This window comes from Monopterus albus, unplaced genomic scaffold (genome assembly GCF_001952655.1).
Source record: "Monopterus albus unplaced genomic scaffold, M_albus_1.0 scaffold356.1, whole genome shotgun sequence".
NCBI classification, from domain to species: domain Eukaryota; kingdom Metazoa; phylum Chordata; class Actinopteri; order Synbranchiformes; family Synbranchidae; genus Monopterus; species Monopterus albus.
The window spans coordinates 437800-453467 of NW_018128236.1; the positions used below are offsets into that span (position 1 = coordinate 437800).

Here is a 15668-nt window from a genome sequence, read left to right on the forward strand (position 1 = left end):
ATGTGTTTGAAATGCATCTTAAATCTAAGATTGACAAAAAAGCAAAATCCACAGTAATGACAAAAATGTACTTTAGGAAATGCGATAAAATACTAAATGTTGTCTTGTAATAAAAAAAAAGACTGAACTCGTCTCACCTGGAACTTAACGCGGATCGACATTTCTTCACCTATAAAGTGGGAGCTCCTGCATTGAGACCCTAGCTCAAAAACAGCTGTTTGATATGTGGTAATGGGTTAGCTACTGGTTTTTTTTTTTGGATGGATGGTTGGATGAGCTGTATAATACTAAAAATATTAGTGTGTGGTAGGAACACTTGAAATACAGTAGAAGTAAGTCCTCTTGTTGAGACCTCAGTCATACTCATATTACTGAAAACTATGAAAATACTAAAATAGTAAATAAAAGTAAAAAATACTTTTTATACACACATTAAATAGAAAGTACATTAATGCAGGAGAAATGCTAGTACAGTACAGTATGTTGTCTCAAAAACTCCTACATTTACCAGCAATCATTTAAAACAATAGAAAAACAGATGTCAGACTGTTCAAAGCCTGGGTTTAGTATTTTGGTATCAAGTCATTAAATGTTGCCCAAGGTTTCATAGATGACGTCATCTGGAGACTGGTCTGTGTCTTTTGCTGCGCTTGTACTTGCAGTAACAGAGACAGAGGAAGTGGAGCAGGAAGTGGCGATGCTAGAAGTTGTCGAGGGGCTCGAGGACGGTGCTGTCTTACAGATGCGCGCATAAAGGTGGGCAAATGGATCGGGTTTGGTTTCATTTTTATGGCAAACGTCTGCTGCCTTCACTGGTTCAGTATAAATGGGTTCATCATCTGCAACACACTTCGGTTTTCCTGTGCTCTGAACAGCTTGTTTGTTCTGGACTGAACTGACTTTGTCGAACACCTCTGAGTAGACTGAATCTGGGTGATCAATGTTAAAGCAGGGATGTGAGCTGGAGGAGTTTGGAAGGGGAGGACCAGGCTCTGTTGGGGGTTTGAGTGGAAGAACAGTGGCAGGGTCTAAATACAGAGCCGCAGTCGGTTGTGGCTTTGGTACAGACTGGAGGCACTCAGCTGGATCAGCATATATGCCATCTGAAAGGCCACTCTGCTGACCTACAGAGGGGATGTCATGTGTAGGGATCATCGGGAGAGGCATGAGTGTGACAGGAGCTGGCTGTGCTGATACACATTCTGACTGACCAGCCAGATCTTCTGGACCATGTGCACTCTCTTCTGCAGCAGCACATTTCCTCTCCTGTGTCCTCAGTTTGGTCTCCAGAAATGCAGCCATGCTGCTCATATCGGGTATTTCGGGAAGAGGGGAATGAGTCTGTATGTTGGTTATGACTTTCTCATTCTCTTGGCTTTGGTTGCTGGGAGAAGCAGTCTTGCGCTTTATGGTACTCTTTATCAGGGAGAAGATTGTCTCGGCCTGCTGTGTCTCAAAAGTAAATGTTCCAGGACCAGAGTCGCAGCGTCGGCCTGCCTCGATGGTTAAAGCCAGCTGGTAAGAAAACACAAAAAGGCACATGAAGTATGTTTATCTAACAAACAGTTATAAGAATGAAAAGCAATCCACTGCAACACTCCTAATGAAACTTGTATAAGTCAGTTTTAATGGACAACATATGAGCAGTACCTTGTCTTTTCCATATCGTCTCAACAGCTCATATGGCCATTCTCTCACAGTGTTCTTCGTCTGGGTTTCTTTCAGCAGCAGTGCCTCTTGTCCTACCTGCAGCCAGTATGACCCCTGCAGACCGCAACGTGTTGCTGCATCTGTCTTCTGTATCACAATCCAAAACTCTGAGACTGGAAAGAAATAATGTGTTCTGTAATTACTATGAAACCAACTTGATAGAGCTGAGCACAAAGCCATGATTTAAAGATGGGATTTGGTTTTGTCATTAGGACACATTCACATACTGTACACTTGGGTTTAAGTGGTGCTGGTCATGCTATTCCACTGATGTTGGAAGCTGTGATGTGCTAAGAAACGTAGCAATGTACCAACAAAGGTGAGATATTATAAGGCTGCTAACAAGCAAGCATGGGTGTAGACAATGCAGGTGTCACCAGCTTCCAGAAAATGGCTCCATAAAGATTGAATGAGGATGGAAATGTATTCAAAGTGTTTATTATGGCTCAAGGATAAACACAGAATATGGCTCTGAATGTAAGCATAACTTTGTTTTGTTACCTTTAAGCTTCCCTCAAGTATGAAGTGCTTTAGTTAGTATAAAGCTTAGGAGTTATATATACTGATTTAAAAAAGACAGTATTGTGTAATTTGTTGTAGATGTTCATTACCCAAATGATAAATCCTAATGTGCCTGGTGACTCCATGTGCTTTTCTCTAACACCATAATCAACTGCACACACAAGATCTAGTTATAAAGGACACTTCACTGAAGCCTGATTTGATGGTCAAACACAAAGTACCTGTTGTTGAAGGTGTCAATTGTGAAGGATAGCAGTTAGTTAATACAAATTTCACTGATGACCCAGAGCCGCAACAAAATGTCTAGAGACAATACTTCTGAGGTATTATTCACTGTATTCTAAATACTCATATTTATGCCAAAATATGGATAACTGCACATGATTCTGTTTGTCCCTTGTACTATTAGCTGTTTGTTGCATGCATGTATATGTGTTGGTTAAAATGTCAAACCAGTTACACACATGTGAGAATGAGAAAAGATTAAAATGTAGTAACAGGAAAGTCACCATCATCTGCTGAGGCATATATCTGGTTCTCCTCCATATGAAGCTGACTGGAGTGTGAGTCCCCTCCTCGCTGAGACAGAGACCAGTGAGGGGAGAGGAAGGCACAGAGTTATTATGTCAGATTAGAAAAGATCCACATAGACCAAACATTGCATTCAAACTGATTTATATACTAGGTATAAAATTAATACAGCTGCCAAACTAACATGTTCATTTTGACAAAATAATCACAAAAAATAATGCACAATGGCCCCATGAATGGAACACAGATGGAACTGTTGATAACAATATCGTTCTCTGCAGTAAAGAGTAACGTCCACTAGCGTTCAGTTTGAGCATAGACAGGATAGAAATTGACAACTTGTGTTAGCCCCTGAACCGAGATCAGGGTGAGGAGTCATTCTCTTGCTCTCATGAACAAGATCTCTAGGTCCTGCTACAAGTTAGCTACAGTCAGCTAAGGTTCTTCATTCTGAATGACCACAGTCAGTAAAGTGAGAGCTAAGTAATTTAAGTAACTTTTTATCCAAACAGTACAAGAATGTATGCAAGTAAAAGTGTATCTCCTCCTAAAAAATGATATACCGCTTTACATAATTAGGGCCTGTTTTAACATTTCAGAATGTATAAATGTATTATTAATGTGATTATCAAGGTACTAACTATTGACACAACTTATCTAATTCTTATTTCACTCTCACCTGAAATGTGCTATGGGACAGTTTTTCTACCCAGTCCATACATTCGTCTTTGAGGGCAGCAAACACCATTGTTCTGTCCTGCGTCTCCACACAAAATGCTGACATGTTCTCCTGAGAGCAGCACAAACAGCAGCTTGTAGTATTTACTTAACCATTACCGATACAGGCAATGATTAGAAACAAGGAGACAGGCTGACCATGGGACAGGCTTCGGCGTTTGGAGGGAGTCTGAGGACATTGATCAGCTCGGACAGTCGGACCACCTTCAGCTTTTTGTCCCCACGAGGATGGTGGTAGTGTCTCCTGCCCCCAGCGCCATGGTCACCTCCACTACCTCCTGGAGCATACATGATGGACAGACAGAGACAGGTCAGGTTAAATCACAAGCCCAGCAGCAGAGGTACACCTCATTCAGTTGGATCTGGAAGCTTGTATGAAGTTTTTTTTTTGTTTTTAATAAAAAAACAAACAAACCTTACAATAGTAGGAAATAATCATACATACTCTCAAAAACACCACCTTACCAATATATTGTCAAACATACTGACAGCAGTTACACACACTTTGCATTATGCCAAGCCCATTTTCAGCAAAGAAAATCTTCTCTGAGTCTACACAGTCTCCCTCAGGGAGAAGGAGCTGCATCAGGCAACATGCTCTTCTGAATGCCAAATACCCACAGGGACTACCTTTAACTAAGAGGTGTGAGTAGAATTTCCGAAGAAGAAATCAAGCAAGAATTCTTGAAAGCCAGTATTTGTACTGCTGTAACTGTTGTGTTGTTTTTTTTTTTTGTTTTTTTTTTATCATGGGGAGGTTACAAGAAGGTTTTAGCTGAGCTTCTAGACCAACACATCTTCTGTTTATGTGGAAGCATCTCCAATGTACACATCCCAACAGCACGTGTATTTTTGTCAAGTGTTGCTCAGTCAGCTCACTAAATATAAATCATAAAATATAATAATAAACATTTTTAAAGCTCCATAGATTAGGAGAACTTCTTGGAACTCTTGGGGGAAAAAAGACCTTTGGTAGATAATGTGGAACTTCCTTAATAAACTGAAAAAGCAACCAAAGAACTTATCTTGAAAAAATTAAAAAGCCTTTATTATGGTGGCAAGTTTTATAAACAGAATATGATTAAAAAGTAACTCTGATATATATATACTTGTGCCTTCACCTTCCACATCTTTTCTAGCTCTTCTTTCAGCCCTTGGTATTTCTCGAGCTTCTCGTGTTCCTTCTTCCTGATGTTGCTATCGCTTAGGATTGCTACATCTCTCACTACAGCTTTCTTAAATTAAATAAATTTAATTTTGCATGTTCATTTTTTTAAAGCACCTGCTCTGACATCAGTAACTGGGATTTTGCAATTAATGAAACCTCTTTTTTTAGCATAAACAAAACTGTACTCTTACAAAGTTTTGTTGTGTTTATTTTTTATCTTTTGTTTTTGTGTGGGTCTTCAAAGCACTGAAACAAGACTTACATTGTAATTTTTTAACCAGTTCAACCAGAAAGTGACTTTTCATCTGCCCCAAAGATAGAATTATAAAGTACATCACAGGGGAAAAGGTAAACTTGGGAAGAATGTCTAAATACACATCATTTTGTGTTTCTCCTGTCCTATCTTATTAATCATCATCTTGCCACCCACCTTCCAACCCTTTCAACACAGGAGAATTCAGTGGTTTTATAACAATGTAGGTGTGGTCCTTCCTATCAGTAATAATATATCAGGAAATACTGCAGAATTTACATTCTATTTAAAAAAAAAGGTTTATGAAATTCAATGGAACGATGCTCCAACATCTTAATAACTTAATGCACTTTGTCAGTACAGTGTGGCCATAACTGATAGAAATGATGGCTCAAATTACCAGAATAAGATCAAAGTTGCACTAAACTGGAGCTTTCCTTTGACACCACTCTAGGACAAATAGTGATAGAAGCAGACACTGTAAGATCGCTGTACCTCCCATGTCCTGGATCTGCAGTCGACCCATTCCACTGCTACTGGGAGGAAACAGAGACAACCACACTGGCTTCCATTTCTGAGAAGGCAGAGACAGATGGTTAATGACAGAGAAGTTATTAATTGATTAAGGGTGCTCAGGGTGACAGTGGTCACAACAGAGCAGAACTGTGTCAGCAGCTAGTTTCCAGCCTGTAAATATACTGTTCCTACTTCATATAAAGTATAGTAGGACCACATACGTTGTCCTCCTCCTCTAGATTATGTCAACCTTCCACCTCCATATGCACATACTCTACACTCAACCTAAACCATTTTGGTATGAATAGGATACTTAGTTTTAATCCCCTGCATGTGTGAGGTAAACATTTGTCACACCATCTGCGTCAACCACATAAACAGAATGAAAGACAAGAAAATCCTCCAGGCATCTCTCACCCAGTCCTCCCTTCAAAATAAAAGAGGGGATACTGACCTTGTTTGTCAGTTTTATGGTGCCTTTAAGTAACAAATTATTACAAACTGATAACTGTAGTTTACTGACATTAACAGACATACAGCTAATATTTCGTGTAATGCATTAAAACGGAGCATTTACAGCAGGTTACCAGTAATTTTCAATGGATCTTACATACTTACATTGTTCTAGGTGTGATGATTGTGAGTAAGATGCATTTTCAGAGATTCAGTAAATTGCCCAGTGTAGTGATACCACACAAGCGTGTGCTATCTGTTGGTACTGCACAGGAATGTGTAGCAAGGAAACTGTGCTGTGTCTCAACTTGTTCATTTGGATTCCTGCTCTAGTTTCATTTGAGCAATACACAGAAAGGTTTGAGGGCTTTTTCTACCGAGGACCTGACTCGTGTCATTTCCTCAGCTAACTGTGGAATGAGACCCAGAGATACCTGTATGTGTGTTAAACGTCATCTGTTAAATACATAAAGCACAAAGCCACGCGGTATTAAAAACCAATATGACATTATAGTACGTAAACTTTCTTAGCTACATATTTACCATTTATGTGGCGTTCTGACAGCATTAGCAGGTCACTCTAATTATGTTTTTACTGCTTTAATCATAGCACAAAGCAATTAAACCATGTAAGAAAACAGGGCTGTATGGTCAACCTCATGTCCTATTCTTCCTTTGAACAGATATGCTCATTAAAATGGCTCATTGAAAATACAGGAGAATAAATGGTAATACTCACTTTGCCAGGTTTGTGTGGTTGGAGGTAAACCTTCCCTGTTTTGGTGTGAGAGTCCATCTGCAAATCAAGCGCACCTCAGTGCTGGACTTTGGATTAAGAAAGGTTTCCTTTCTTTTTTCTCAGTGAATAGGGTTGGGGCATGCCCACAGTGACACATTCTTGAAATATGATCCTTACCTGATACTCACGCAGACATACGTACATAGAGGTGCATTCAGAATTGCAAAAGTGAGGAGGACAAAGTTCAGGACAACTTTCATTTCCATAGCTTTCTGTATCTGTATCATCCTCAGTCGTAAAGCCACACCATCATACACAATTGATAGAAAGCACATCTGTAAAAGGGCTGTTTCTATCTAACATACTGATAGTTAACTGTTACTGGCACTAAAGAGGTAGCTGATCAGACGACGACTTAATACTACATGACAAGTCAGCAGTCTGCAGTGTTCCGCTTTTGATTAAAAGCCGATCTGACAGCACAAGTCAGCAGAAAAGGTGATAATATAGGAAAATCTTATACTCACTTTGCTCAGTGACTTTTGAAAGATCTGTAATACCCCAGTTCTTATGGACAGCTCTGAATAATGAAGGAGTCCGTCTTTCTTCATTTAGTGCTGATTTATTTTAAACCATAAGTAAAAGTTACAAACACGACGCGGGTTGTTCCCCCTTCCAGAGACACACACACTGGCTGCTGGAGAGAGGAGTCCCTGGCCACACAAAGCCTAATACATTTATAAGTTTTGGGCTAACCCCTTACACAAAAAGATTACAGAACCCCAGATGAAGTCGGTCCGCAGACTCCATCTCTTATCTAGAGCTCCACATGCTTGGAGCCACTGCGTTTTACCTAGTCATAACAAAATGAGGAAGCTCAACGTGTGTGTATGTTGTCACGTGGTGCGTAGCTAAGGAATTCATTCAGACATAATATTCTAACACAAGCTACAAGATTACAAGAAAACAATTGGTGCCATGATTCACTTTTCAGAATCAACATTCTGTCTGCTAACCTTGAAACAAAACAGACTAGAGCAGACTTTGAATCTTACTAAACGGCATTACTAACACATTAATCTAATATCTAACAGATCAAAGCAGAATTTATTTTACAAGTCTCATCAATAAAAGAGGACAGATAAGGATAATCACCTTTATTGGCCAAGTATGTTACACACAAGGAATTTGTTTCCAGTACAGAACCAATGGCAGCCATCTGTGGCGCCAACTCAACCGATTGCTCTAACCATTGAGGGCAACTTGAGGGTTCAGTGTCTTGCCCAAGGACACTTCGGTGCATGGACTGGAGGCAGTGAGTTTTGAACCTTCAACCTTCTGGTTAGGAGATGACTGCTCTCCCCACCGCACCACTGTCGCCTCCCTTTTTTTTTTTTCTTTTTTTTTTTCATAAGGATAAGGGATAGAGAAGAAATAGCTTTCAGTTGAAATCTTTGTTTCATAGTAGCAGCATTCTGAACAAAATTCTCAGTGGTATAGCAGATCCTTCTCAGTAACAGTAACATAACACACAACAAATTTAACTTCTATTCTACAATCTGAGGAAAAATACATTTTTACAGGTTTGTGCAATTGATGTTAACCCACCCAAAAGCCGAGGGAGGATGTCCAGTTCTAACAAACTCCACCCACAAACATAGCATCTTCTTGATGTGAAAGCTTTTAGGCTGATGTGTTTACAGATGCCTAGACCAATCATGACAATCAAAATGGACTGTAAACTATAGTAGAAGCCACTTTATTAAGGATCTCCAAGGGTCTGGATGGACAAGAGCTACTATGCATGTACTGCAGTCTGAACAACATGAAGTAATCTTACCACTAATGATGACTGTTTATAAATGAAACATGTTAATAAAATGCTGACAGCATGTTTGTCTCCAGCAGCTGTGAATGAACAAGACAGAGGAAGTCCACAGAGTAACACACTGCAAAGCAGCTGGTTAGTGGGAGAGGAAAGCAGAACCTGTGGTTGGTTCAGCATTTTACTCTCAGCTGTAGGATGGCCTAAATGTGAGTCATCCCTCCCTCAGAGGAATGTCATCTCTGTACTCACACACTATGTGCATGAAGCGCCTGCAGTTTGGTGCATGTGTGCCCAACATATCATGACTGGTTTTTTCTCTTCTAGTTGATCTTTCACAGAGACACCCAGAGACAATAACAGCTGACAGTGATACAGATAAGATAATGTGGACTGAAGATCACCATCACGCCACTAAAATCTGTCAGGGCCGCTCGGCGCGACTTGCTTATTCTCCACCTTTCTCTCCTCTGCTCTCTCGATCCTGCGGGATCTGCACCTCAGCTGTGTTGCTTTCAGTAATTAGCGACTCGTTTGTCAGTGGACACAGCTGGGGTGCATCCCGATGATTACCTTCCTCCTTATTTATACCTCTGGCAGACGCTCCGTCGTTGCCGGACATTAACTTACCTAACTTGCATACCCCGTAACAGCCCTATATTCGTGGTATGTATTATACATCATTTTGTTTTCCACTCCTCAGTGCTTCACATTCTGCTGTATTTCTTCAGTCTCCAGCATTTGAAACTGAGTTGTAATCCAAGCACAAACCTGTCATGAGTACAAACGTAAAACTAAGAGTAATACTGAATTTGTTCAAATTAATGAGTGAAAATTACAAAAAAGTGTGCAAGAGAATGAAGTCATCTGCATTCATCTTCATTCCCTTGCACAAAACAAAAGCTACTGTATGCCATCTAAAACTAAGTTGACGATGTGAGATGTGAGTGAACAGTGAGTGGATGTGTGAAGTGTTATAAGAAGTAAACAAAGGCAAACTGTGGGGCTGTGGACACTAAAGGGAAATGCTGAAGCTGCCCAGTGAAAGAGAGGGTGCAGCTTGTGAGAGTAGAGGTACATCTCACGTCTCTGATAATGTCATTTCCCTCACTTGAGTTTTTTCCTTAGTCTTACCCATGTATAATGCAAGGAAAAGATGTGAGGTAAACGTGAGGAGAGAGGACTATTGTTATTAACACTGTTAACACATTATTAACATATTGTTATTATCATATCTGAGGATGTGCTTTCCTCAGATCCTTCAGGTGAATGTCCAATCACCACTTGATTTCAGATAAAGTGTTAGAAATTAACCTAATTCTTTTGTTGGAAGCACGAGAAGTGAAGAGAGGAGAAGACTGTTTAAAATCAAAAGAAAGTTTACTGAAAGTCTGGGCACAGTGAAGTCATTACAGCGCTGGGATCAGAGCGACAGAGCTCCTGCAGGAGATCTGTCATCTGAGCCATGAATTACGTTTTAACAATACATGTATCTTCTTGGGCTGCTCCGCCCTGGACAGAGGTACTATACTCAACACTTTGTAATCCTATTGCTCATTTGGCGCGAGTAGGTTAACTCCTGTTAACTCCTTCCTGCTCAGGACCTCATTAATACAAACACTATGTCTACACAGAAGTTAAAGTAGTCAATTTCTACTTCAGTATCTCTTGACTCTCATCAATACAATTGGAAGATATATATGCAAGGAAAATAAATGTATTAAAGTAACCACAGCTCAGAAGTTCTGGACAATCATCAATACATGTATAAGCAAGGAAAGTAAAGGTATGAAAAGTAACTAAAAGACAATGAAGAACTGAAAAGTAGCTAAAGGTTATAAAGTAACTAGAGTTTATAAGAATCAAATCTTGCAAAGTGGTGCATTATTTCATAAAAAACTTCCATGGAGGATGCGCTTATGTTTCCTTGGTCATGGCTCCTCCAACACTGTCCTCGTTCCTTGGTCCGCAGATCCAATATAAAAAACTTGGAATTGGCTACGTCCTATGTCACCGGGAATGCCTTCCAAGTTGACTGTGGACATAGGAATAATCTTATAGCAGACATGACACATACCCTAGGGCTTTTGTACCTTGGCCACTCCCACCTCGCAGACGATCCGCCCAGGCTCCTGCCAAAGGACAATAGGACAGCAATACAGGAAGCTATTGTAGGAGAGCGGGCAGTTACAACTGCAGTCATGACTATTCCTCAAAGCTGTGTATGTAGAAAAGAACATTTTCCACCTTTAGCGGTGGTATCAAGAAAGACACTGTGGCAAACAAATACATATTTGCTTGCTATGTGCACTTGATGGCACTGTTACTTCAGGCTACCAGTTTCCCATTCACTTCAATGGGAAAGTATCTCTAGACTTCAGACTGATAGTTTAGGAGAAGGATAATCACCTTTACTGGAATTTTAAGGAATTTGTTTCCGCTACAGAACCAATGGCAGCCATCTGCCATGGACTGGAGGCACTGAGATTTGAACCTTCAACCTTCTGGTTGGGGGACGACTGCTCTACCCATTGCACCACTGTCCCCTCCCATGTAGGGAGGTGAGGTCAATATGCAACTATGAGCCTTGGGGATGCATGGTGCCTGGAGGTTTACTGAACTTCTGTACAAACTGTTGAAAAATCTGAATGTTTACAAAAGTATGTATTGTAAGCCCAAGCTTATCGTTGTATTATTGGTTTAGTTTATTTTGAGGTCATGTGCTGAGTTATTGTGGTGCACTCTTGACTAGTTCTTGAACCCCTCTAGGCTCCCAATTTAGAAAATCTTTGGATCAACCAGACAAGACTCTCTGGCAATCAAGACATCAGTATCACCATCAGCAGAGTTTACAACCACCAAGGCTACCACTCCTCCACCCTAACACTGAGCACGGGAACCCCACAAGGTTGTGTGCTGGTTCCCTTCCTTTACTCCTTGTACACGCATGACTGTACCCCATCATATAATACCAATGCCATTATCAAATTTGCAGATGACACGACAGTGGTAGGGTTGATCCATAAGAATGATGAGTTTGCCTACAGGGAGGAAGGAAGTGCAAGGGCTGACTGCGTGGTGCAAAGAAAATAATCTCACACTCAATATCAAAAAGACCAAAAAACTGATAATTGACTTTAGGAAGAATAAGGAGGTATACACACCACTGTACATCAACGGCGAGGACATAGAGGGGGTTGCAAGTTTGAAATTCCTGGGTATTCACATTGCAGAGGACCTCTCATGGACCTTTAATACTAATATGCTGGTCATAAAGGCACAAAAGAGGTTGTACTTCTTAAGGACACTCAAGATAAATCTCACACAACACCTGCTTTGATCTTACTATCGCAGCGCCATTGAGAGTGTCCTGACGCACGGCATCCTGGTGTGGTACGGGAGCAGCTCTGCAGCGGTATTTACATAGTTGTACCCTGAAGTGCAACTGTAATGGTTAGCAATAAACAAGATTCCAGAGGTAATATGTAATAGAACAGTATGTAGTTCATATTTAGATAATACTTGTGTTAGTTGTGTAAGGATGTAAGGCTGAGCTAAGTGTGTACAGAAGCTTGATCTGTTCCTGGCGCAGGCAAGAATATCTTGGGCTGTGTCCCCCTTGATTAACTTATGGGTAAACATCCCGAGGAAGACTAGATAGGGAATGGATATACTGTAGCTGCAGCTTATGTGAACTGTTCGTGTGCTCTGTTCAGGTTTAGAAAAAGGAAATGTGTGCTAGGTCAATGTGACCTAGAAGGTCATGTACTGGACAGTTTAGACAATGCTAGGAAGAAATGGTGTGTGTGGGTAGGTGGCATGGGACCGTGTCTTCATGGCTCCGGCCATGAAGGGCTGTGTGAGTATGAGCAGATAAAAAGCTGGGTTAGAGCAGAAGAAGGGGGAGAGAGGATGACAATGCTATTGGAACAGTAAACCGTGTACTTTGTGGGGACGCAGACCCAGCCGGCTGGGGGGACGCTGAATTAAGACTGACAACTGACTGTGGGCTGACAAAGACTGTCTGACTCTGTGACAAGTCTCATGTAATACTGTATCTATTCCATGGCAGGAGGAGTGAATTTGTTCTCTGTTCTCTGTTCCCTAACTACAAGATTATGTGTTTAAATACTACTCTATTCAGAATAATTGTAATATTAAATGATCCTTTAAATTGGGATGGTTTGTCTGAATTAATTTAGTCAGCATCACACTCTAGCCACGACACATCTAAATGTTGTTGTATATTTTGTGAAATGACAATAAAAGTATCTATCTAAACCAATAAGCAAGGATTCCATATTCATAACAGCTGATTATACTGCTTCAAAAATATAGTCATGAGTTATGTTTTAAATGAGGGGAAATACACCGGTTTTGTGTTTTTGTGATGTAGAATTTAACAATTTATAGATTTTAATTCTGTATGTATCAGCTTTACCAGAGACTGTGATAAGGTAGTGAATTATTTGCAGATTGTGATTTTAATTTCATATTAATTACATAGTGATTTCATGATACTCTCTAAAACAAAGCCTTCTTTGGTACAGAGAATATTGCTGTTTTCTTTTGTCTGTTAAAGTATTGCCTTTTTGTCATTCAGATATAGCCTACAGTTATATATACAGTATGTCCATTATAGTTTTATAGTTTTATTATAACTGTTAAAGAAAGAGCAACAAAACACATGCAGCATTTGGCAGTTGATGCACAAAAAAGAGCAGTGAGCAGAGTTTTTTTTGTGCATAAGGGATTATTAATTTTGCTCTGGGACTGAAGCAGCTAGTTTAATATCTCTAATGCATGTGCTTTGTAAAGAAAGTATACATTTTGTAAAGCTTACTCATTGTTACTGTGGGTGATCTTTCTGTACTTAGTGATGGTGATGTGTGGATCATTTGATGATGAGGAATTATGATATAGTCTGGAAAGTTCAATACAAACATGGTGAATCTAAAAAATGAGCTTTAGAGAAAACATTTAAAGTAGCAAAACAAATCATTCATAATTCATTTATGTTCTGTTGGATCTATTTTGCACTTATTGCACTGCAATGCTCTTGGTGTCTTCCACCTGAATCAATTACTGGCCACAGACAGTTGTGTGGCGACAGTAACTTATTTATTCTCTGGCTCTTCAGCTAAGGTAGCCAGTGATAAGGCAACTAGGAGGGGCTGCTCCTCTACATCAAGAAAATATTTAATGATTCTTACACACAGTTTTTTGGGGTATGCAGTAATACCAATATAAATTTAAGTAGAGCCATTAAGATATTTTTCTTCCAAAAATCTAAACTACTTGTCTTCATACTTTTTCCAATTTTTCTTGCCAAACAGCAGCTGTTAGCCTGTTAATGTTAGCTAAATGTTGTTCCTACAGCATTTATATGACCTCCAATAATAAACATATAATTTAATTTATACATTTTGGCAATTTCATCAAAAACAAAAATATTTTCAGCATCATAAACACAGATATTAAGGCTGAAGTGCTGCAATGAATTATATACAACTGTGTACAGCAGGACCACAGTCCAATCAAGTGGAACAGAATGTTTTCTATGAAACATATGTTTCAGTAAGATGAAAACCTTTGTGTGAATCTGGGTTACCGACTGTGTACTTCAGAGGTACCTCTAAGGCCTAAGGCCTGAGTGCGGGCACAGATGAACAAAGTATAGAGAAGCTGTGTGTGGTGGTGCAAGCAAGCAGACTTAACAAGCATAAAAGCAAAAGTCTTTGCAAACTCCTCTAACACATTATTTACTCAGGTAGGGCCATATATTAAGACTCTACTCCATTAAATGTTAAGTAAGGGAACTGTTAAACTGCTGTGCAAGAAAGCAACACATCATTCAGAAAGTTCTTCAAATTTGAAATGAAATGATAACTTTTGATTTTCATCTTTTTTTGATTGCTTACATCTGATCACTACAGCACAGTCCTCTGAGGGACCAAAGGTAATTTTACAAATTAAAATAGGTTTTAATACAGTCAATGGTGTTTAATATTCAGTTTAAAATTCTTAACTGGATGACATACTGTACAGACATACTGCATATGTACAGTACAGACATACGGTATAGACGTAATACTTGCTATCCTGGTGATAGAACCTCTGTCTGGTTTTCATCCTATGAAACACCAACTGCCTAACCACCGACACTGATCTACCATGACTGTCAATCAACTCATGAGCCCAAAGTCCAGTTCATTTGACTAGTGTGACTGCTTCATACCTTGCCCAGGAACAGTTCAATGTGCTGTGCCCTGGCCCGTCTGGAAGACCTGGGACTTGGGCACAGTACACACATTGTGATTATGAACCATGCCCAGCCACAGAACACCAACATAATGTGCTATTGTATGTGAGAGCGCTTCTCTTCAGCTGCATTGTGGTGATGTAAGTGTGCTTCATGTGCAGTGTGAGTGCAGGCCAGTGGGTGAGTGAGGAGGGGGGCAACCATATGAAGCAACTGTGCCTCATGTGAGTATGCTGTTAGTATATAGCGTATGAAAGGTAAAAACTACTTCTGCTACCACAGGGTGGGCCACGGAAAAGTAGTCCACCTCCAATACGCTCTCGAGTGCACGGGCTACTTTTCCGTGGTCCACCCTATAAACTGTGCACTCTGGTATATTTTCTGTTTCCCCTACTCCCGGTCACTGAAAAGTTGTTCTAAATGCTCTCAGACCAGAGGTTTCAGCAGGTTCCTCACTACTCCTAAAATCTGTAGATATGTCCGTGGTAAATTGTGATTGGCTTTCCGATTTCTGACATCATAACTTTTGTTTGCATGTCCATGGTTGAAACAGAGATTTCAGGGAAGCAAACAGACAGCTGCCTCCTTCAGCAGAGGAATCCAAAAACACCCTGAAAGTGATAAACCTGTACCTACACTGGGCAGGATAGTGGAGGGCAGCATACAGGAAGAAAATATTTGCATAATCCAATTGAAATTCATAACATTACATTTCTGTGAGCATTTGAAGATCCAATCATCAGTAAAGTGTATCAGAGTTGTGATATTAAAATTTAAGGTGTGGTGATTGATTAACAACATCAATTCATATATTGAGTAACATGGAAGAAAATATTTCACCTTAAAAGTGGCCGGTAGCAGCCATTAGCCTTGCATCTGCACAGTGAATGAGCCATTAGCTGTGTTGCTAGCTAACATTGACGAAGACAAATGAACAAACAGTGGGGGCAC

General features: G+C 40.0%; 1 protein-coding gene across 1 annotated transcript; it reads right to left on the reverse strand.

Annotated features, from left to right (window-relative positions):
- Positions 1–585: 585 nt before the first annotated feature.
- Positions 586–14768, reverse strand: dok1a (docking protein 1a). The gene is made up of 7 exons (XM_020625509.1): positions 14694–14768; positions 10549–10587; positions 5418–5496; positions 3640–3779; positions 3443–3553; positions 1651–1797; positions 586–1515 (listed from the first exon to the last, which is right to left on the reverse strand). Exons 1-7 carry the CDS (start codon positions 14766–14768, stop codon positions 586–588), a joined length of 1521 nt encoding a protein of 506 aa, XP_020481165.1.
- Positions 14769–15668: the final 900 nt, after the last annotated feature.